The sequence below is a fragment of the Phyllostomus discolor genome, chromosome 2 (assembly GCF_004126475.2).
Source record: "Phyllostomus discolor isolate MPI-MPIP mPhyDis1 chromosome 2, mPhyDis1.pri.v3, whole genome shotgun sequence".
NCBI lineage: Eukaryota > Metazoa > Chordata > Mammalia > Chiroptera > Phyllostomidae > Phyllostomus > Phyllostomus discolor.
The window spans coordinates 171,428,209-171,453,465 of NC_040904.2; the positions used below are offsets into that span (position 1 = coordinate 171,428,209).

General features: G+C 35.6%; 1 protein-coding gene across 1 annotated transcript in view; it reads left to right on the plus strand.

Moving 5' to 3' along the window:
• ADAMTS20 (ADAM metallopeptidase with thrombospondin type 1 motif 20) overlaps positions 1-25,016 on the plus strand; it is a 177,939-nt gene extending 152,923 nt beyond the window's left edge. The window contains exons 33-39 of the mRNA XM_028533415.2: positions 377-506; positions 716-810; positions 896-990; positions 1,647-1,780; positions 5,240-5,331; positions 21,102-21,206; positions 23,578-25,016. Of these exons, the coding sequence (XP_028389216.1) occupies positions 377-506; positions 716-810; positions 896-990; positions 1,647-1,780; positions 5,240-5,331; positions 21,102-21,206; positions 23,578-23,667 (741 nt within the window). The 3' untranslated portion in view covers positions 23,668-25,016. The remainder of the gene's footprint in view (positions 1-376; positions 507-715; positions 811-895; positions 991-1,646; positions 1,781-5,239; positions 5,332-21,101; positions 21,207-23,577) is intronic.
• Positions 25,017-25,257: the final 241 nt, after the last annotated feature.

The following is a 25,257-nucleotide window of genomic DNA, read 5'->3' on the forward strand; positions in this document are numbered from 1 at the left end:
ATAAAAGTTACTTGCACTATATTCCTTTTCCAATGTAATGGGTAGAAAACAAGTAAACACTGCTTTACAAACAGCAAATAACAATGAGAAAAAACTAAATGGTCTTAAGCACGAACATGAATTAATGTTTTAAAGTAATTAGAATATGCTGTTGATATAAATATACAAAAGAAATGACAAGAAGCCAGTAACTGAGAAACAAGATTCAGGCTCATGCGCAAGGATTCCAGTCTCCAGGCTATTTTTGTACCCTCAGTCAGTCTACCTACCATTGCTCATTAGTTTGTTACCAAAGGACCTAATCCGGAAGAGAAAAGGATTTGTTGGCTTTGTGATCCATTACATACTTTACCTTCAAATTTTACTCTATTTGCAGTGCTCAGCGACTTGTGGAGCTGGGATAATGGAGAGAAGGGTGGGATGCATGGCTGAAAACGGTCGGTCCAGTGACGTATGTTTAAAGCGTTTGAAGCCAGATGCTCATAAGAAATGTTATGTCAATGACTGTAAGTAATAGACTTAAAAGTCTACCTAGTACTTAAGTGTTCCTAAGAAGTTTTCATTAAAATTTGAAAATGTTTATAGTAGTCATATGCTACATAAAATGAAGTGCCTATTTTTTAGGAGTATAATACTATTTGTGTGATTGCATTGAATTCATGCTGTGTTGGTAATTTGTTCATTGTCAGTAAGTTGTCTTCACTTATCTTTGAAGGTAAAACATTTACCAGCTGCAAAGAAATCCAAGGGAAAAACAATATCACCAAGGATGGTGACTATTACCTTAACATCGAGGGAAGAATAATAAAGGTATTAAGAAAACAGTTCCTATTTGATTTTAACACTGACCTTTGACTCTGAGAAAACTTTTATAGATATTTACATTTCCCTTTAGGTCTATTGTGCAGGGATGCACTCGGAGAACCCCAGGGAGTACATATCATTGGTCAAAGGAGAAGAAGACAACTTTTCTGAAGTCTATGGTTTTAGGTATGAGATGTGTTTTGGCTAAATAGGGCATTTTTAAATGTCTCTTCAAGAAAATCAGAAGGTCCAGCATTTAGAGTGATACTTGAATAGCCTGCAAGTGGGACCAGTCATTTATTTTTTAATTTAATCTTTATTGTATTTTTTCCATTTCCACTACCATTTAGTCCCCTTAAACCCTCTACCTCCCAGCAGTTACTACACTGTTGTCCGTGTCCACCAGTCCTTTTTACGCAATCCATCCACAAGTAATTTAGAAGCAGGTGGACATATGAGGACTTAAGTTAGATGTTGCCCATGCCTGTTCAGTCATAAAGACTTGAGTAATCATGTGTACTCACAGAGAAATGGACTAAAACTGATACTGTGGGTGAGCACTGGAAGACTTTAAGATACATGTGTATTTTTATAGAAATTATACTAATTCCAGTAACAAAAGCTAGGAGAACTGAAGCTGAATTATTTTTCCACTGGTCTTGAATTTCCCATGGATAATTTCATATATTCACCTTGAGTGATTTTTCTTTCTCATTTAATAACTTGTAGACATAGTTACCTATATTGAAGAGTGGATCTTTTACCTTCCCATTTCCAAAGTTTACCTGCATTGTGGGCTGACAGCTGCACCTAATGCTAAAAATATTCTAATGTTGTTACAGACTACAAAATCCATATGAATGTCCTTTTAATGGAAGTAGGAGGCAAGACTGTGAATGTACAAATGACTACCTGGCTGCTGGACACACTGTTTTCAGCAAAATACGAATTGATCTCACATCTATGCAAATTAAAAGTGAGTGCTGAATCTCTTCTTTGTAAAATGAAAAGCTTCTCTTTGCCAATGAAAGTCCAACAATATGCTGGTATATATAATAGCTAGGATACAGCCAAGGGCCAAACACTGGGCAATAGTTAAATTGTGTTTTTTTTTAAGTTATTAGCTGCATACTCCCTCTGCAATTACATGGACCTTGGGGACCCTTACTAAAAATGTAGTGGTAATGATAGTGATAAGATACATAGTGCCCTTCCAAGATATGACCTTCAAATCCCCAGTTACATTAAGAATAAAGTTAATATCTCAACATAATTGTTGAGGTTAATAAACTATTTCAGGGCTTAAGGTAATTTCAGATTACAACTTGTCAAGTATTTTCCCATAAATATTCTCATTTGATCTTTTTAACAATTAGTTGAGGCAAATTGCATCATACTGCTGTAAATGATGAAATTAAGATGCACTTATGGCAGTTAAGTGACTTGCCCAAATTCATACCGCTGGTAAATGGCATTGCAGGAAGATCAAGTCCTGTTCGCAGATTCCAGACTAAGGACCTGCTGCCTTTTAGGAAGCAACTTATAATATGGTCAAAACATACTTATGAAACCTAAAATGTGAGCTCTGTCCATGAAGTATCCAGCCATGGAATATGACAAATAGAGACATTTATTGAAGAAGATACAAGATACATCACACACAGGACAATGACGTCTCATTTCCCTTCAAAGTAGGCACCTTGGGATCTCACACAGTTCTCCCAAACACCATCACCTGCCCCACCATATTTTCCTGAATCTCACTGATGGTCAGAAATCTCTTCCCTTTCAAAGGTGATTTTAATTTGAGGAAAAGCCAGAAGTCATAAGGCACCAAATCTGGGCTGCAGCAGGGCTCAGTCACCTGGGTAATTTGACGTTTCACCAAAGCATTCTGCATGAGACATGATAAATGAGTGGGCACGTTGTTGTGATAAATCTGCCAATTACCAGTTGTCCATAACTGTGGCTTTCTGAATCACTAGAATAGTTTCCATGGAGGAATGTTCAAGCCTAATGCAAAATTCAATGCAGATTTATTGGTCTATTCAGTCATTTTGAGTGTGATGGCCACACGGTACACATTCTCACTCAATGATGTCTACTGCCCCCACTGACCAGTACAATGATGTCATCATTGTTCATGCATGTACATTCCAGTCCACTTTCCTTGGCTGCCAAGTTACATCAATTTTTTAAAATTATTTTATTGTTGTTCAATTACAGTTATCTGCATTTATCCCCCACCTCTCTCCCTTGCTTCTGCCCCCCCCCCCTTGATTGTGACCATGTGTCCTTTATAGTAGTTCCTGAAAACACTTCCCCCCATTATCCCCTCCCAGGTTACATCAATGTTGGGCAAGCCTTTCTCATTATATTAATGGTGGTTGGACTTTTTCCAGACAGACCTCATATGCTGAGCAGCCTACCATCCTGGAGGTTACATTATCTATAGGAAGAGGCAAAGAAGTTAGTTTTAGAAGTACAAACTCTAAATCACCATTGAATCACCAGTTTTAGAAGTACAAACTCTAAATCACCATTGAATCACCAATGCCTACCAGAGTGCATAAGCCATAAAAAGAAACAAGAAATGTTTTTGAGATAGTGAATGCATGAATAGATAATCTCTGTTTTAGTTCTATGATAATGACTATTATTAGTAGTGATAATGGCTACTATTAGTAGTGATAATGGCTACCATTTACTGAAACCCCACCATTACTGCAGTGGGGAAGCATTACACTATTAGTCACGATCATGAACTCGAGTTGGACTGGGTGGAAATTCTCTGTGTCCATTTGCCAGTTATGTGACCTTGGATATATCTCTTTAAGCTTAAATTCCCTTATGTGTAAAATGAGAAAAAACCCTCCTGTTTTTTTTTCTCTTTTCATTTTTCCCTCCTCTGTTTCCTGCTTTTTTTTGGGGGGGGGGGGAAGATAGTGAGGATTAAGAAATAATACTTGTAAAACACTTAGTAAATATCTTACAGTAAATGCTCTATAAATAATCATTATTTAATAACGTGTGTGTGTCAGGTAATTTGCATTGCTGAGCACATGATGGGCACCCAATAATTTCCTTGCTATCTATTAAGGTGCTGGTGTTCATGAATTTATCAAAAAAGAAAAAAGAAACCTGACATTTTGCCAGGCATTGGGCTGGGCCCTGAGGATATGATGTTTAATGTATACCTTTTCAGCTTTCTGGCCTCTCTTTTCCTTCTTCAAACTTGTGTGACAAAAACCCAGCCTTGATTAAACTTTTCATCTGCTCTGCAGTTCCACCTTGAATTTCTATGACAAACAGTACACTGCCCTTATGACTGATCTCACTTTACATGCATAACTACTGGGCTTACATGGGCCCTCACACTCTTACGTAATCCTGTCGCACTTCCCTCGTTTATTCCCTCCCCCACTCTCCTGTCTAACTCACATCTTTTCTTCTAGCTTCAAACTTCAAATTTCTAATGCTCCACTTAAGTCACTCCTTGCTAATGATCTTGTTTCTTTTTCTTAAATTGTTTTATTGTTGTTCAAGTAGAATTGTCTGCAAGGACCTTGCTTCTTATCTCACTGAGAAAATAAGAGCCAGAAGGGAATTTGCACCACTACTACTGCCACAGCCACTAACCTATCTTACATGCTCACTACAGACGTTGCCTTCTCACCGGTTGCTGTGGATGAGCCATCCCTGCTCTCCTGTAAGGCTGCCCTCGCTAGGCTCATCACTTTTTACCTATACCAGAACATTATTTCAGCAAACTTTCCATTCTCTCATATCACCAATTCTTCCTTCATTTCTCTAAATCCAATAACAAATTCTTGGTTTTCATCTAACTGAATCCATCAGCAGCACTCGGCTTTCAGGACACCACACTCATTGTTTCTTTCCTTCCTTGGCCACTCTTTCTCCCATCTTTCTCACTGTTTCTCAGCCTGGCTAGTTACTCTTCATCTTCCACAACACTGAGTGCTAAACACTTTCAGGCTTCACCATTCCCTTAAGGGTCTCATTCAATTTGCAGATTTCAAATACCACCCCTTAGATGACAGACCCAGATGTTTATCTCCAACTTGGACCGCTACCCTGAAATTACATGTTGCTTTGTAATAATTTACTTACCTTTAGATAATGTTTTTTCCTGTAATTTTGTATCTGACCTCACTTTATTTTAGATGTTCACTATGATATGAAATATAATAAAGCACTTACTTAGCTTAAAAAAATTGACTTAGAGATTAACATTTTTGTACTAAAGAAAAATTATTGACAGCCTCATCTATGTTATGTATTACAATTACATAGCATTTTTGCTTTACATTTTGAATTATATAAATGTATTTAAGAATATAATATGCGCATGTTTTACAAAGACATTTGGAAACACATATCTCAGTGATAAAGAATGTTGTTTATGATATTCTAGCTACAGACCTCCTATTTGCTCGGACAACATATGGAAAAGCAGTTCCATTTGCCACAGCTGGAGACTGCTACAGTGCTGCCAGATGCCCACAGGTAGTTCATGTCTGCTTATTACTCCCTAACCAGGAAAAAAAATTGATACTGTTTCTCTTCATTCACTTTCTTGATCGTAATATCACAAGAAACTTGTAAATGGAAAATACAAACTTTGTACGTGAACTTTATTTCAAAAGTTGTAGTAAGCTTTGGAGGAAAAACATTGTGTGACAATACTAGGTTTGTTTGAAAGGTATAATAATAAGAATTTTAAATTGTTCAGATTCTATTTCTCCTTCCAGGAGAAATAGAAGATGATACCTAAGTCTTTCCAAACATTGCCAAGCTCTATTGGCATTTCTGGGCCTAAGAAATGCTTTATTATTTTTAGTCCTTCCACTTGGCCCGTGGAAAATGGACGGGCATGTTCTGTAAGGAATGGATCACAAGCATGTGACAGTCTGCACCATGGCCACTGTCGGTTATGCTAGTGACCTGGGTCTGTGACACTCCCAGAATAACCTCCATCCCCTGTGAAATAGTACATTTCCAAGTCTTTATTCTTGTTTTAATCCTTTATTTCCGCATCCTTTAGCTCTCTACACACACCCTTCTATGGCATCTGTGATTTCCAGAACAGAATATGCTTTTCTTAGACAAAATCACACTAACTCATTTTTTAAGACATTTGTATAAGTCCATGTGTACAACATCCTTATGATAAGGGGAAGAGAGGTATGGCTTACATGAGTATAGCATTGCTAGGTAGACTCCTAGCTAGTTGTAAAAGTCATGCACAGTGGCAGTAATTATAATATTGATATCATTTTGAATAAAAGTGACGAGTGGCTTGTCATAGCACTCTGTTCTTGGAATTTTCCAGTCACAGTTTTCATCAGGTGACACACAGGAGGCATGCTCATGGTAGAAAGAAAGGGCGTTTTCTGTATCAAAGAGGACAACTTGAGATAAAAAAGACACTACAGCTATGGGCTGAACCAAATATGGAAAATGTAATTGGAATAAACATATAAGTCTTAGGCCCAGAAATGCCAATAGAGCTTGGCAATGTTTGGAAAGACTTAGGTGTTTTCTTCATGCACCATGAGTTAGTTCATTTTAACTCATGTAGAGCAGGGTTATTCCTAAACAACCTAATGCAATCAGTGTGGTACCACAGAACCACACTGAGATCAAAAGAGTTCTTTGTATTATATTTAATTTCTGTTAGGAATTTTTTTATGTTATCTGGAAGTAGGAGGTGGCAACCAAGGGGGGAAGAAGAGCGTTTAGATCATGTCACATAAAGAAACCAAAAGAGGTGGCCAGAAAGGGAGTAGAGGGCTATAAGCATCTTTAAATAATTAAAGAGCTCCCAGAAACAGGAGCGAGGTCAGTGTGTGTTACATCAGGAGGTATTAGTAGAGCAGCAGGTTCCAGCTCAAGGTAAAGAAGGCTTTTGACAGGGAGGGTTGCCCACAAAGAGACTCCCAAATTGGAGGCACAAATAAACCGCTAATTTTTGCCTGTGTTTTTATAAACTGATCTGGTATCCTACAACCTTGCTGAACTCATTTATTAGGTGTAGTAGTATTTTAAATGGACTCCTTGGGATTTTCTATATACTTGATAATGTTATCTACAAATGAAGATAGTTTTACTTTTCCTTTTGCAATCTGGATACCTTCTATTTCTCTGCCTTGCCTCATTGCCATAGGTAACACTTCCAGTGGAGTGTTGAATAGAAGTGGTGAGAGTGGGCAATCTTGTCTTGTTTATAATTTTAGGGGGAGAGCATTGAGTCCTTCATCATAAAGTCTGTTAACTGAGAGTGTTTTGTAGATGTCTTTGACTGGGTTGAGGAAATGCCCTTCCGTTTATAATTTAAGTGGTTTTGTCATGAAAGAGTGTTGAATTTTGTCAAAGGCTTCTTCTGCATCCACTGGGATGATTCCTGGTTCTTGTCCTTGCCTATTGCACTGTGGTACATCACACTGATTGAATAACAACTTCACATTCCCGGGGAAACTCTCCCGTGGTCATGGTGTACAACCCTTCTTATATATCGCTAGATTTGGTTTGTTTTGTTGAAATTTTTCATCTATATTCATGTGATAGTGCTCTCCCATTTTGTTTTCTGGTGATATCCTTGTATAGTTTTGCTATCAGGGAAATACTGGCCTCCTTGGATGAACTGAAAAGCATTTCTTCTTCTCTTAATTCTTCTCAAACTCTTCAAAAAAGTAATTCTTTAAATGTTTCACAACTTCATCAGCAAAGCCATTTGAGCCTGGGCTTTTTTTGGTAAGAGTTGTTTTAATTAGTAATTCAATCACTTTACTTATTGTAGATTTATTCATATTTTTAGTTCTTAAGTCAGTTTTGGTAGTTTGTCTTTTTAAGAATTTGTCCATTGCATTGAAATTATCTAATTGGTTGGCATACAGTTGTTCATATCATTCTCTTTATAATCCTTACATGTTCCTATAAAATCTGCAGTCATGTTCTTTCGTCCCCGATTTTAGTCATTTGAATCTCCTCTTTTTTCTTGGTTTGTCAGTTTTGCTCCTTTCAAAAAACCAGTTTTGGATTCTGTTGATTTTATCTAGTTTTCTATTTTTTATCAATGTCTTAAAATATCTTGATTCTATTTTACCACTCTATTATTTATCATTTCTTTCCTTTCTGCTTTTCTTTCTTCAGTGTCTTTAGGTGAAAGGTTAAGCTACTAATAATGAGATCTTTTGTTCCTCTTTTAATATAGTCATTTACAGCTACACAACTCCACTTCTTTTGCTGTATCCTTGAAGTTTTGATATGTTGTGTGTTTATTTTCATTCTTTTTCAAGTATTTTCTATTACCACTTTTATCTTCTTTGCCCCATTTGGTTATTTTAGAGTGTGGTGTTAAATTCACATATTTGTGAACTTCCCAAGTTTCCTTCTGTTATTGATTTTTACTGTCATTCCAATGTGGTTGGAACGCACTTTGTAACGTTTAATCCTTTTAAATCTAGGGAGGCTTGTTTTATGGTGCAGCATATGGCTGTCCTGGAAAATGTGCAGTGTGTGCTGGGAAAGAGCCTATGTGCTGTTGTCAGTGAGGTCCATGGGGCCTAGTTGAACTGCCACTTAACTCTTCCATCTCCTTGTTGATCTTCTGCCTCATTGTTCTACACGGTGAAACTTTGCAGCTGAGATTGTTCAATTGTTGGTTTCACACTTCAGTATTATTGCTTTATTTACTTTGTCTTTGATTCATTTACTTTGGAGTTTTTGTTGTACATGGTTACATGCTTATAATTGCCATAATTTTCTGATATAGTTTTCATTTATCATAATATCCCTCTTTAAACTGTAGTAATGTTTTTCTCTTAAAATCTAATTTATCTGATATTAGAATTCAAGGTTGCTGATAGTACATGGTATGTATGTTTTCATCCCACTTACTTTAACCTATTTGGACAGAATACATATCTCTGTTCCTACAGGGAGCACTTTCCTGGATCTCTGCATTTTGACTGCATTGTTCAATGTCATTATTGGTATCTCTAGATCTACATTTGCCATTTTCATTTCAGTTTCCCGTATGTCTTGTGTTGTTTTTGCTCCTCTGTTCCTTCTTTACTGCTTTCCTTTTTATTCAGCGAATGATTTCTAATGTAACAGTTTAATTTCCTTAATTTTTCTATATTTTTGAATTGTTTTCTTAATGGGTGCTCAAGGGCCTACAATATACCTCTTATCAAAATCTACTTCAGATTTATACTATAAAATTTCAGTGAAATATCAAAGCATTAGTCCTATATAGGCTCTATGTCCTCTTCCATTTTCTGTGTTATATCTGTTAAACATGTACTATCTACATATGTAATAAATTGAATGAATTTATTTTTATAATATTACTCTACTTATGAATTTATGTCTTTTAAAGAATGTGGGAGAAGATATGGAACAAATATGTCCATAGTTTTTTAAAGAATCTTTTTAAACATTTTTGATTCTCTATTTCTTCCTGTAGATTTGATATCAGCTGGTATCACTTTCTTCTCTAAAACAACTTTGTTTTCACCCACCTCATTTATGACACTATAATCAAATGTATCACATTTATATACATTACAGGTCAATAATATAATAATGTACATATTGGTTTTAATTAAAGATTTTATTTATTTTTAGAGAGGGGAGAAAGAGAGAGAGAACCATCAATGTGTGGTTGCTGGGGGCTGTGGCCTGCAGCCCAGGCATGTGCCCTGACTGGGAATCGAACCAGCGATGCCTGGTTCGCAGCCCGCACTCAATCCACTGAGCTACGCCAGCCAGGGAATCATATTGGCTTATATAATTGCTTTTTAAGTCAGTTAAGAGAAAAAATGCAGTTATAGTATATTTCATAATTATCTTTACCAGTACTCTGGGCTTGTTTTGTGTTGGTCTGTATTAATGCCTGGTGTCATTTGATTACAATCTTAAAATTTTCTTTTCCTGTGTCTTGTAAGACAGGTCTGTTAGGAACAGATCATCTCACTTTTCTTTATCTGGGAATATGTCTTTTGCCTTCATTCTCGAAAGATTGATTTCCTTGTTATAAAGTTGCTGATTTACAGTTTTTATTTCTCAGCACTTTAAATATGTCATCCGCTGTCCTCTGGCTTATAGATAAACAATGGAAGTCAACTATTTATCTTCCTGGGGTTCTCATTTATGTGGTCATTTTTCTCTGGATGCTTTCAGATATTTCTTTCTTTCAACATCTTTACTAGGGCATATTTGGGTGTGGGTCTCTTTGTGTCTACCCAACTTGGAGTCTAATGAGCTTCTTGGATATGTAGATTAATGCATTTCACCAAATTTGGGGAAATTTTAACCATTATTTCTTCAAATATACTTTCCTCCCCCTCTCCTCTCTGTTCCACACTCCCATGATGCCTATGTTGGTACACATCATGATGTCTGTTTCTCTGAGTTTATTTTTTATTTTTTTTCTGTTCTTGAGATTTAATAGTCACTATTGATTTTTTTTATGTTTGCTGATTCTTTCTTCTGCAAACTCCAATCTACTGTTGGCTCTAGTGAAATGTTTATTTGGGTTATTGTACTTTTCAAGTTCAGAATTGTCCTTTGGTGGCTCTTGTAAGTGTAATTTCTATCTCTTCACTGATATTTTCACTGATATTTTCTATTTGATGAGAAGTTATCTTACCTTCCTTTACTTTTTTAAACATCTTGCTGAAGTGGAGAGGAGAGGACAGGTTATTGTTCAAATGTAACAGAGGTTAACTGTTCCTACCTAAGGTTCATAGATTTTATTTGCATAAATATTTCTCTATGTGCTATGTAACCTTAGGACAATTTCCAGAAACATTAAATTGTTGTTGTATCTTATCATTGTTACCAGTTATGGTTGTTTAACTAGCCATATTTTTAAAGGTAGCTAACTTTTCAAAGGAATCTCATTCAATTTTTTAGGCTAATTAGCTCTATTCGTGTCCATTTTTCTCTTTTCCTACTTCGATCATATTGGTCTACCAGAAGATTGACATTCTGATGGTGACTCTGATCTACACCTTCTATTCAGTTCCCTTCCAAAGATTGTCCTTTCCCTCTGAACTCCCCTTTCTGAAGTCTTATACTGTGTCTCTTTGGACATCTGTTCTAAAGTCAAGGATGAGCAGTATAAAACTTCCAGCATTCTAAACAATTGTTCCCCTCACATATGGGTTTTCAAATACAGTAACACTATCATTTTGATCCTCTTAAATAGAAAATATTCATTCCCCAAAGACCAACCCATGTCAAGGGTGGTCAACTTTATCCAATCTTATCCTTCTAATTTATGCCTTTTGGTCATTCACCTGATGTAATTAGAAGTAAATTGAGAGTGCCACCTAGGGGTGTGAAGAGTTTGCTACAAGGTCACACAGATACCAGTACTTTGGAAATGTCATCAAGTTCTGAGACTCTGGTCCTTTTCATCACATGTCGAAATGAGTAAGGTCTGGTCAATGAGACATCAACAAAACTCATGGGAGACTGATATACAAGTAAATCACATAACTGTGAAGTGGAATCAAGAGGAATCAAGACTCCTTTTATCTCATTAGTGAACTTGCCTTAAAAGAATATCTTAACAGAAAGCTAATTATTATAAACAGAATATTTCTCCATGAACATGGAATCTGAATAAGACATATTAGTAAAATCAGGTTTTTAAATGACAGCTCTTTCCATTAATTTCTAACTCCTTTTCCTCAATTTCCATATGCCTGTATTTCCCCTGCAGTATCTTGAGAAAGTCACACTGTTGTAACCTGTGTGATTCTAGTTGCTAGTTGGAGAAACAGACTCTCTATGTTAACAACCTGTCCAAGACCCTTGAGAAAGTTAGAGGCAGAACCAGTAAGGCAAAAGGCCTCTTTCCCTCCATTCTCTGGCCATTTGTGGAACACAAAGCTCTATTTAAATTAGATGGTATCGGGCTTAGGTGTACTCTGCCAAAAGGAAGTATGCTCATTCAGTCTGTATTCAACTGCCTAAGGTTAGTGTTACAAAAAATACACACTGCCATGTATTCTAAGAGATGTTCTGTCAAATATACAAACCAGATTCTGTGTTAAGTTACACAACATTTGCATGAATACTCTCCAGATGTTTGATGTCAGAGAAAGAACTTATTCTGTTGTTTGGGATTCATCAAAACCACATCCTCTGTGTTTGCATATGACAGGGCACCCCAGGACATGAATGCTAAAAAGAGAAGGGACACATATGGCACTCTTTAGGGAAAATAAACTTTGCCACATTGCAACGTAAGATGAAGTTTAAGGAGTGTGATGTGAATTTAGAATACATATATCAAAAGCGAAGTCAAGTATTTGGTACTTTCTACAGAGCCACAAAAATAAAAACAATGTATCTTTTTTAGCTATTTTGTAATTAATATTGATTACATAAGAGCAAGAGAAACAACCTCATTCAACCAGTGCCAGTGGATCATGGCCAGCATTCATTTTGAATACCCAGAGCCCATTGTTAAGTATTTTGAATGTGTTTTCTTTGTGATCTACCCTTTTAATTATTTCAATCATCTTTCTCCTTAGTTTTGCCCACTTGATCTGTCTTGTTACTAAAAGTGATATGTTAAAATTTCCCTTTACTAGGGTGTTTATAGCCTTTTGAATCACTTTGTCTCTATCATGTAGTGTGTAGTTGGGTTTTGTTTACCAACCAATTGGAAAATATTTGTCTTTAATAAATGTCATAGCCATTCACATTAAATACATTTTTAAAAAATAGTAAAATTGCCTTTTTTTGGTATACAGTTTCAACATAGGTACAGATTCACGTTACCATCACCACAGTCAGAATGCAGTGCCGCCCCTCACATTCCCAGCCGGGGTCAGTTCTTCCTCCCACCGTGCTCCTGGCAAGCACTGGCCTATTCCCCATGGCTACAGCTTTCCCTTTTCTGGAATGTCATACAAATGTAGAAATAGAATCATACAGTAGGGAACCTTCTGGGATTGGCCTCCTTCACTCAGCATGATGGATGCCTTTGAGATCCATCAGTGTCACTGCATGTATCAGTAAGTTGTTCCTTTTTAACTGCTGAGAATAATCCTGTCATATGGATGTGGTATGGTTACCCTGCAGTTTGTCCATTCATCCACTGGAAGAAAATGCATTATTTAGTTTTTGGAGATTAGGAATAGAGCTGGCAGGCACATTCATGTACAGGTTCTTGTGTGAATGCACATTTTCACTTTTCTGGGATACACACCTATGAGTAGGGGTGTAAGGTAAATAACATGGTATGTGTATACACACCTTTGAGTAGGGGTGTAAGGTAAATAACATGGTATGTGTATGTTTAACTTGGTAAGAAATTGCAATAGTGTTTTTACAGAGTGGCTACACTGTTTTGTATTCCCACCAGCAAAGATTCAAGTTCCAGCTGCTTTGCTTCCTTGTTAGTATTACCAAGTTTTTGTTTATCTCCCCATCTTCAGTTTATCTCCCCATCTTCAGTAATATCTCATTGTGGTTTTAATTTGCATTTCACTGGTGGTTAATGGTGTGGAGCATATTTCTTGTGTTTACTTGTCATCCCCATATTTCCTCCTTCATTCAGTGTATGTTCACATCTTTTGCCCATTTAAAAAATCAGATTGTTTCCTTACTGTTTAGTTTTGAGAGGATTTTATAATTCTGGATACAAGTCTTTTGCTGGACATGACATTTGTAAATATTTTCATCTGGTCTGACCCTTGTCTTTTATTTCTTTTTAGTGTCTTTCAAAAAGGAAAACTTTTAAAATTCTAATGAAATCAAATTTATTATTTAGTATCATGTTTAAGAACTCTTTGACTACCTAAACATTATAAAGATTCTCTCCTATGTTTTATACTTAGACCTATGATTAATTTTGAAGTCTGAGGGAGTTTTTGCATCTAGACATCCAATTGTCCTAACACCATTTGTTCAAAACACAATATTTCCCCCACTTAACTTCCTTTCCACGTTTGTCAAAAATCAACTGTCATATATAGGTGGATCTATTTCTGGACTCTATTATCTTACTCTGATCTACATATCTCTCTTCTTACCAACACAGCACTCTCTTGGTTATGATACATTTATGATAACGAGTATTAAAAAAGGATTGGGTTATTTACTATTTTGAATTGGCTATTAGGATTTTACTTTAAATTTTTTTTAATCGCAGTTGATGTATTGGGTTGGCCAAAAAGTCTGTATGTCCCAGGGATGCAAGGATGGTACAATATTCGCAAATCAATAAATGTAATACATCACATAAACAAAAGGAAAGACAAACACATGATCATATCAACAGATGTGGAAAAAGCATTTGATAAAGTACAGTACCCATTCATGATAAAAACACACAGCAAAGTGGGAATAGAGGGAGCATTCCTCAACATAATAAAGGCCATATATGAGAGACCTACAGCCAACATCATACTCAGTGGACAAAAACTTAGAGCTTTCCCACTAAGATCAGCAACAAGACAAGGTTGTCCACTTTCACAACTTCTATTTAACATAGTAGTGGAAGTTTTAGCCACAGCGATCAGACAAGAAAAGGAAATAAAAGGTATCCAAATCGGAAAGGAGGAAGCAAAACTGTCATTGTTTGCAGATGACATTATAGTGCACATAGAAAATGCTATTGACTCTGCTAAAAAAAAAAAAAAAACTGCTCAACCTAATAAATGAATTTGGCAAAACAGCGGAATACAAAGTCAATATCCAGAAATCAAAGACATATTTGTATATCAACAATGAAACATCAGAAGCAGAAATCAAGAAAAAAAAATTCCATTTGATATAGCAACAGGAAAAATAAAATACCTTGGAATAAACCTAACCAAGTAGGTAAAAGATCAGTACTCAGAAAACTACACAACACTGAAGAAATCAAGGAAAACACAAACAAATGGAAACATATACCATGTTCATGCATCAGAAGAATTAACATTGTCAAAATGTCCATACTACCCAAAGCAATTTACAGATTCAATGCAATACCTATTAAAGTACCAATGACATATTTCACAGACATAGAACAAACACTTCAAAAATTTATATGGAACCATAAACGATCCCGAATAGCTGCTGCAATTTTGAGAAAGAAGAGCAAAGTAGGAGGGATCACAATACCTGTGACAAACTCTATTACAAGACCACCATAATCAAAACAGCCTGGTACTGGCACAAAAACAGGCACATAGACCAATGGAACAAAACAGACAGCCCAGAATAAATCCAAGTCTCTGTGGTCAATTAATTTTCAACAAAGGGGGCAGCAACATAAAATAAAGTAAAAATAGCCTCTTCAACAAATGGTGTTGGGAGAGCTGGACAGCTACATGTAAAAGAATGAAACTTGAGCACCAACTTACACCATACACAAAAATAAATTCAAGGTGGAAAAAAGATGTAAATATAAGTCATGACACCATTGAATTCCTAGAGGAGAACATAGGCAGGAAAATCTCAGATATTTCATGCAGCAGCATCTTCACTGATATGTTCCCTGGAGCAAAGGACATAAAAGAATAAACAAATGGAATCTCATCAAAATAAAAAGCTTCTGCACAGCTAAAGAAAACAGTATTAAAATAAAAGGAGAACCAACTGTATGGGAAAACATATTTGCCAATGATACCTCAGACAAGGGTTTAATCTCCAAAACATATAAAGAACTCACATGACTCCACTCTAAGACAAGCAACCCAATTAAAAAATGGGCAAAGGATTTGAACAGACACTTCTTAAAGGAAGACACAGAGGATCCAGAGACACATGAAAAGATGTTTAGTATCGCTAGCTATCACAGAGATGCACATTAAAACCACAATGAGATACCACTTCACACCAGTCAGAATGGCCATCATAAACAAAGCAACAAACAAGTGTTGGAGAGGTTGTGGAGAAAGAGGACCCTAGTGCACTGTTGGTGGGACTGCAGACTGGTACAACCACTATGGAAAACAGTATGGAATTTTCTCAGAAAACTAAAAATGGATCTGCTTTTTGACCCAGCAATTCCACTGCTAGAATTATATCCTAAGAACCCTGAAACACCAATCCAAAAGAACCCATGCACCCCAATGTTCATAGCAGCATGATTTCCAATAGCCAAGTGCTGGAAGCAACCTAGGTGCCCACCAGTAAATGAGTGGATCAAAAAACAATGGTACATCTACACAATGGAATTCTATGCAGCAGAAAGAAAGGAGGAGCTCCTACCCTTTGCAACAGCATGGATGGAACTGGAAAGCATTATGCTAAGTGAAATAAGCCAGGCAGTGAAAGACAAATACCATATGATCTCACCTTTAACAGGAACCTAAACAACAAAACAAACAAGCAAAATATAACCAAAGACACTGAAATAGAGAATAGGTTGACAGTGACAAGAGAGGAGAGGGGAGGGAATTTCAGGGGAAAAGGGGAAGGGTTTACAGGAACAAGTATAAAGGACACAAGGACAATAACAAGGGGGGGGGGTGGAAATGGGAGGGAGGTGGGTTTGGCTGGGATTCGGGGACAGCTGTGGGGAGAAAATGCAGACAACTGTAATTGAACAACAATAACGTAATTTTTTAAAAGTGTTTTTTACCATAAAATAAGACATTTTTAATTTTCACCAATAACTTTATTGATTTGGATATTTTGAGTATGTTGGCTATCCCCCACATGATATAATACTGATTGTTCTCAATCAACATCTCTATTTGATCACTATCAACTTCACCTGGTCTACCCGACCATGGAGCACTGTCCAGAGAGAAATCTCCAGCACAAAACTTCACAAACCACTTTTGACAAGTTCAAAAAGTGGTTTGTGAAGTCACAAACCACTGGTTTGACAAGTCACAGCATCTTCTCCATACACTGCATAAATCTATTTTGTGTGTTTCAGTTGTGTTTTTTACCTTTCTTGAAATAACAAAGCATACCATGTCAAAAATGTTGTGTATTTTCTTCCACCTTCCACATTAAAATGGCTACACGAGATATGCACCAATTTTGATGTGCTTTTTTTAATGCATGCTGATATGACAGCTTTACAATACAATCTAACAAAATTGTTTAAATGAAGCAAAAGACAACTAAGCACTATTAGAGCCATCCTATGGGGAAAACTAAATGGACTTTTTGGCCAACCCAATGTTATACAATATTATACTAGTTTCTGGTATACAACATAGTGATTAGATGTTTTTATAACTTTCATTGTGATCATGGGTACATCTAGTTCTCATCTGAAACTATACTAGTATTTAAAGTATTACTAACTATATTCCTTATGCTGTACTTTACATCCCTGTGACTGTTTTCATAACTGACAATTTATACTTATTAATTCCTACACCTTTTCCACCTATCCTTCCAACAACCCCCTCCCATCTGGCAACCATCAATTCATTCTCTGTTTCTATGAGTTTGTTTCTTGGATCCCACATATAAGTGAAATCATATGGTATTTGTTTTTCTCTGACTGATTGACTCCACTTATTTCTCTAGGTTCATCCACATTGTTGCCAATGACAAGATTTCCTTTTTATGGCTGAGTAATATTCCAACTCTTCTTTATCCATTCATCTATCAATAGATATGTAGGTTGCTCCCATATCTTGACTGTTGGAAATATGTGCACCCCTATGTTCACTGCAGCATTATCTTTTTGAATTAGTATTTTGTATTTGTTTAGATAAATCCCCAGAGGGGAACTGCTAAGTCATGCAGTAGTTCCATTTTCCAGAATGGCTACATCAGTTTACAGTCCTGCCAGGAGTGTGCATCCTCACCAGCACTTCTTTACTGATGACAGCCATTCCCCCAGGTATCAGGTGACATTTCATCATGGTTTTAATTTGCATTTGCCTGATGATTAGTGATGTTGAGCATCTTTTCACATGTTGTCCATCTGTATGTCTTCTTTGGAGAAGTGTCTGTTCAGGTCCTCTTCCATTTTTTAATTGGATTGTTTGTTTTTTTAGCGTTAGGTTGTGCAAGTTCCTTACTTATTTTGAATGGTAACCCCTTATCAGCTATATCATTGGTGAATATCTTCTCTCATTCAGTAGATTGTCTTTGTTTTGTTAATTTTTTCCTTCAGCATGAAAAACTTTTTAGTTTGATGTAATCCCATCTGTTTTTTTTTTCTTGCCCAAGGACACATAGCATAAGAGATACTGGTGGGAGAAAAATCAACATGTTTACTGCCTGTGTTTTCTTCTAGCAGTTTTACAGTTTGGGGTCTTACATTTAAGTCTTTTATTGATTTTGAGTTTATTCTTGTATGTGTTGCAAGAAAATGATCGTTTTATTCTTGTGCATGTATCTGGCCAGTTTTCCCAATACCATTTATTAATGAGAGTGTGTTTATCCCATTGTATATTCTTGCCTCCTTTGTCATAGATTAATTAACCATATAGGTGTGAGTTCATTTTTGGACACTTTATTCTGTTCCATTGATCTCTGTGTCTGTTTTTATGTCAGTATCATGCTGTCTTGATTACTGTATTCTTAGAGTATAGTTTGGTATCAGGTAGTGTGATACCTCCAACTTTTTCAAGATTGCTGTGGCTATTCAGGGTCTTTTGTAGTTTCATACAAATTTTAGGTTTATTCTTATTCTGTGAAAAACACCATTGGTATTTTGATACAGATTTCACTGAGTTTGCAGATTGCTTTGGGTAGAATGGACATTTTAACAATGTAAAAAATTGTACTTCTTATAGTGGCCTCTTCTAAAAAGCATCAAGAATAGAAGAGGAGGTGAACTTCACACTATTTTTTAAGCAGCTCCTATGTCAAACTAATTTTTCAAGTTGAAGATTAGGTTTAAGGAGATTTACATTTTAACCTTAAATGGAGTATTTGGAATGGAAGTAATTACATAATACATTTATTCAATCACTAAGTCCCATAGGAACGCACCAGTATCTTCATGGCACCTATAATTCTCTACATTACATTGCATTTATTTACACACATATGCTGTTTTACTTATCATTCACCTTTCTCCAGTTTGACTGAAATAAAAGTGTCATATGACATTTTGTTAGCTTAAGGTGTATGACATAAAGATTTGATTATGTGTATATTGTAAAATGACTACCACAATAAGCTTAGTTAACATTTATCACCTCACAGATACAAAATTTTTCTCATAAGAACTTTTAAGAGCTATTTGCTTTGAAACTTTCAAAGACATAGTACAGTACTGTTAACTACAATCATCATACTGAAGATTACACCCCCAGAATTTATTTATCTTATAACTGGAAGTTTGTCTCTTGCCCACCCTTGCCCATTTCTCCCACCCTACCCCGGCCCCTGGTAACAAGCAATCTGCTTCCCGCTATCAGATTCATGGTGAGACCTGTCTCTACTCCCACAGCACTTGACACCGTGTCTGCCACTCACAGAATTTTGAATTAGTGAATAGGATTTTTAACTCTAGCAATATCATTCCAAGTTTTAGATGAATGTCTTTACCATTTCTTTGAGATCGTATTATATTGCAAGGGCCTAAGTAAAGGTCATGAAAATTAGTCCAGGGAAGTAGAAAAACAGCTATTTCTAGACCCAGCTGATTGTATTACTGATGACCTCAGTCTCTCAGTAGCTAGTTGGCTTTTTTCCTTGCACTTCCAGTGTATATATACTTAAATGCTTCCAAGCAACCCTTGGGCCTTGAACAGGAGGTAAATAATAAATAGAAGAATAGAATATTTGGTTTTGAAAACACCACATGGCACAACTGGGACATTCAGTTAAGTGGCTGGTGAGAGGAAACCCACATCACAGAATATATTTCCATTTTTAGGAAATGTTATTTGGTGAGAATCCTATTTATTAGTTAACATCAAATGGAGGACAGTGCAAAACCTGTCTCGCTTAACCAAGTATCAAATAATAGAATGTATCCTTAGTTTCAGTTTTCCTCATTCAAGTATTTATCAATATAAAGTATCTATGTGTGTACTGTCATTGTCAATCATTATGGAGTATAAATAGTTTAGGTGTGTATGAATATGATTTTCTAATGCTGCACTCAATTCATACATTCAGAAACACTGAGTACGTACCTAGTCCCTCTTCTGGGCTCCAAGAATACAGCAATAAAACAATCATGCAGGTCAGAAACTAAGTTTCATAACCATATGATATACATATTAAGACATTTTCTTTGGAGTTTATCTAAAACAAATTATCTCTGTTATGGGGAAAATTCTCCACATATTGTCATTGTATTAAATGTATTTGAATCTCTATTTGGATTTTAAACAAGAAATATGTCAAATTGCTCAGAAATCTAAATTAATAAACTAAATTGATATGTAGTTGTTTTTAGCAATAGTAATACTTTGTATTATAAATATATTTAAAATACATTTACCCTTTGCTTTCTTAAAAAGGTAATATCTTCATTTACATAATATAACCCTTAGTGTTTTATCAGTCTTGCTCAACAATCATTGAGTCTTAGCCATGGGATATGTGATGTGATTGGAGAATGCCTTACCTTTTCAATGTTTAATTTTATATGGCAAGATCATGAAAATGTGACACAAAATTTACCCACTTTATTCATGCATTTTCTCAGTTAAGATGTTTAAAGTTTAAATTTTAATAAAGATAGTCTGAAATATTTTGACTTAAATGACTGTGTCTTGAAAAGAATTAGACCATAAAGCCACTAGGGGGCTCACACACCATGTGCGTAAATCACGGGGCATCACTGCCACACACACTTCAAGACACTAATACCACCTTCAGTTGTTTTGTTTGGTAGGTTAGGAACTAATGTTCGTAACACAAGAGGCACAGTAACAGAAGATTCAAGTGTAACTTATCAGGGAAGTTAGCAAGCAGGGTCAAAAACTGAAACTGGAGAAATGTCGAAGACTGGTTGGTTATCAGTCCCTTCGAACAGCCCTTCCTTCCATCAGGGCCTGCCCACTGCTGCCGGAACGGGGCCTCGCTACCACGTCTGGGTCCTCAGGTTGTACTGAATTAATGTTACATGCTGAGTTATGTGGCATTAGTTCTATCGTCTCTTGTATGAGAAGACTTATTTGTAATCAATTTAAAAACTTTTTTAGCTAGTTCATTTTCTTTAGAGCAAGGTTGTATCAATATTCCTTCATTTTATAAAGGAAGACCCTTAAATAACATTGAGCCCTTTCTTATATATAATTTACATTCAGGTGTTTCCAGCTGAAGCACATCCTTATATATTTTATAAATTCCACCTATTTTTATTTGTCTTGCTTACCATCCAGGGACAGTTCAGCATTAACTTGGCCGGCACTGGGATGAAGATATCCAGCACAGCCAAGTGGCTTGCTCAGGGGAGCTATGCCTCGGTCATCATACACAGATCCCAAGTAAGTCCAGCCAGACCAAACCTGTTTGAAATATTTCTGCTCTGTGAACTAGCCCTAAAGGTCCTCTGCCTTACGTTTAGTTGTCAGGTTAGTGACTAATGAGTTACTGCACAGAATGGGGTATAGCACTAATTTATGAAATTATGGGTTTTTATTTATGTGCAGATGATGGTTTTAAACACATAAAAATTCTTGCGCAGGCTATAGATATCTAAACATGAAATATCAAGTGCCAGGACATTTAAACTTTACCTGGCTCATGTTTGTTTGCGGCTAATGACTTGAAGTGCAGGTACCTCAGAAAGAGGTAGTACTTTTAGCTGTACTTTAGGTAGTAGAGGTTTGTAGGTTTTAATACTTCAGAGTGAAAGGTAAAATTTGGTTCATTTACCTCACTGCTTTGATTTAGTGATGGGATGGCATGAAAGCCATTTGTCATTTAACAAAATACAAATGACAAAGTAGTTTTTTTTATATAGTTGATTTCTTTAATAATTAGAACTGTTTTTACAGTTTCACATATATTTTTCTCTATCTGGAAAACAATGTAATTTGGCTTTGCCTTTCACACATCCAGGATGGGGCAAAAGCAGGTTCACAGTTGTTCTAATGGAAAACACCAGAGTAAACTCTGTTTTGTGTACTCACAAGCATAAAAGCTACTTTTGTCTCACCTTGTATATTATGTAAAGCAGAATGTTTAGTTTTGCTGCTTGTGTGGCTTAGTAGCACATACATTTTAAAAGGTGACTCTTATTAGAGTAATTGTATCTTAGCATGACTCAATATATATTATAGTAAATTGGAATCTGTTATAACTGTTCTCATCTGTACATAAACCAACACCATCAACATCTGCCCACTCTGTTTTATGATGGCTTTCTTTTGATAAAAATGCCTTCTGCTATGCTCATATTTGTAAGTAAAATTCAATTTTCTGATGTGATAGTGTTTAAAACATTGCATTTCTGAAGACAAAGTATTAAAACAGTTTCATAAAAAATTAATTTTTGTTCTGTATATGGGTAAGCAGTAGGCTTTTAAAACAAATGACTTTATTTTTAAATATTTATTTGACATATTTAGGTCCAATCCATTTTGGTAGAAGAATGGAAATAAATTATTTACTTACTTTTCTGAGCAGGTATACATGCAGAGAGCTCCATGAAATATTCTGACCTTATTTACCCAGTTTTTAGATATCTTTTGGTTAAATGTAAAGACTGAACTCTGGCTAAAGTCACCAGTAGATACGAATATCTTATACAGTCATTCCTTTGATCTATTTAAGTCCTAGTTTAAAGAGGAATTAATTATTTCATTGGCAGAGAAGTTCCACCTTAATCAAAATGTTGTATATGAAAATCTTTCCTGAAGTTTGATGGCTGGTATAAAACGGAAACCCAAGTGTACTCCTGGAAAGGCGAATGTATTTTCATTTGCCAGTAAATGTAATCAATGTATTTTCTTAACTTAAACAATCTGGGGTAGGGATGTATGTAAATTAGAAGTTTTACTGACATTCCCTTCTTTCCTGCTTACTCAGATTTTTGAGAGTTAAAAAAACAACTTCTAAAAGAAAAGTCAACTTCAAAAGCCCCTAATAGCAAAACATTGGTCCTCAAATGTTCCAGGAACCCTTCCTCTTTAGGTTAAAAGAAAACCCACAAAAACAACAGCATAACCCTTCCAAAAACTAAAGGAGGTCAAACTACTTTTGCTTCATCCTATCAAATGTTCTCAGTTTTTTTTTTACTTTTGGACCTAAAGATGGAAGGCCATCCAGAAAGGACATCTTGCCCAACTGGTCCCTTCACCCACCTCTGACCATCCATGCCTTAGTGAATGCGCTCTACTTTTCTAAAAAGAAAGAAAAGAAAATCTCCCCTTTTAGTTCTATTCTAATTATAGTTACTGCTTTCAGTCCAACTTTTCCCCTTCTATACATCTCTTCAGGCTGTGTTTCTAATACTCCAGTGTGATGTTTGAGGTTAATGGGGTGGAATGACTTGCATACAGTTAAAATCAAGTTTGTATAATATCTTTTTTTATTTAGTTGATGAAAATCTTAAAAAACTAAAGCAAATAGATACCTGGATAAAATGTGTGGATTGAAATGACTTGTCTAAATTATGGTATGGTTTGTATCATCAAGAAGTTAATATGAATATTAGGTATTCTAATTACCATAACCATAAATTTCAACCAATGCTAACATGGTATGATCTTTGATCTCAAATGTATTCATTATAGGAAATCCTGGCTAATAATTTCAGCCACATGATTCAAAGCATTTGCTTTTTCTGCCTTGGGCCTGCAGATACCAGGCAGTCTCAGATTCTCCTATGTTTCTGCCTCTTCCCCTTTTCAGGATGGAACCAAAGTCTACGGCAGATGTGGGGGGTTTTGTGGCAAGTGTGTTCCTCACCTGACTACTGGCCTCCCGATTCAAGTGATATGAACGTTCAGAAGTGAGGACACTGTGTCCCAGAGAGGAACCTGCAGATAACCGGTGCTCATTTCTTCTCTCTTTCCTTCCTGAGATGTCCATGTCCAAACTGTCTGTGCCTTTTCGTTCAAGGGCTCATCAGGGGGTCAAATCCCTGCTTGGCTTTTTTCAGGGCCTTCAAAATAAACTTAGCAAGTGTATGACTGTAATCAAAGTCTGCTTTTCTTAAAGGATATAATTTATGGTAGGATATACAGGTATGTTTGAATGAATTATACCAAGATAATGTTGCAGTTAACAGCTTGAACTGGACCACAGTTATTCCTATAAACACCTGTAAATCTACTCGGTATCCTACTTTACAATGAAATGTTTATTCTACTTGTTAAAATAGAGCAAGTAAAAATGAGGAAAATGCACTTATTTAAAACTACCACAAACATTATTTAATGTCAGGTGAATAGTAAATATAGTTACTTTGAAAAAGCACATAGCCATTATACTTACTGATACAGCACAGATACCTTGTTTTATATTTCCTTTTATTTTTAATTGTCGATTATGGTGCTTCAAGTTTAAAAGTTCTAAAAATGTGGTATATAATATTGTATTAAAAATGTGTGCTTGGGTTAAATACTAAATAAGAACTTTTGTGGGTATAATACAGAAGATATAACACAGCAGATTTTGACTTAAAACACCTACCTCTAATTGTACTTATAAGAGCAATATGTTGTTTTTATAACTCTTACATATGTATATATCTACTCTTAAAAATCTATTTTCTCAAAGGTTTGTACTGTATTTAATTAATCAAATAGAGAAATGAGAATTATTGAAATTTTGAAGTTTTAATAAGTAAAATTATTTTTACATGTGCAAAATTTTTATTACAGATGTTCAAGTTATTTTATATCCTAGCTTTTTCAAAGTCAGAACCTAAGAGGTAGTAAAATTAACTATTCATGAACAAATTCTCAGGTATTGAGTTTTTTTCAGGTGAATAATTGTGTATTATAGAATGTGGTACTAAATTAAAGACAAATAATATTTTTCTGTGGAAACCTACTTTGTAAACCAAAATTCATTCTATTAATAGAGTTTTGCCAGTAAATGATAGTATATTCATTTTACCCACAAAGTTTTTTCCCAAACATTTATTAGGGGTATATTGTACCATATAGGGTACTAAAGCAATTTTGTGCCAATGTGGTTAAACATTTAGGGATCTCTGTATCAGAAATGAAGTATTTTGCACTATGTGCCTTAAATCAGTTATAAACATTAATATCAAATGTGTAACATTCTCTAGAAATATTTTCATTTGTAATTAAAATCTTTAAATTTATAAACATTTAAATAATAAACATATTTGTGTGATATTAACACATTGTTTTAATTTTCCTTCCTTAAAAAAACAAGGTGTGACTCTAAAATTACTTTAGGAATTTTGTATTAAAATTATTGCAGCTGCCTGGTGTTCACCCTTCGAAAGGCAAAGAGAACAGGGGCAGGAGGCTGACAAAACTTGCAATGCCTTTAAAAGCTTCTGTTCATACAAGGATGTAGGTTACCAATGTCTACTCATATTTAATTGCTCAA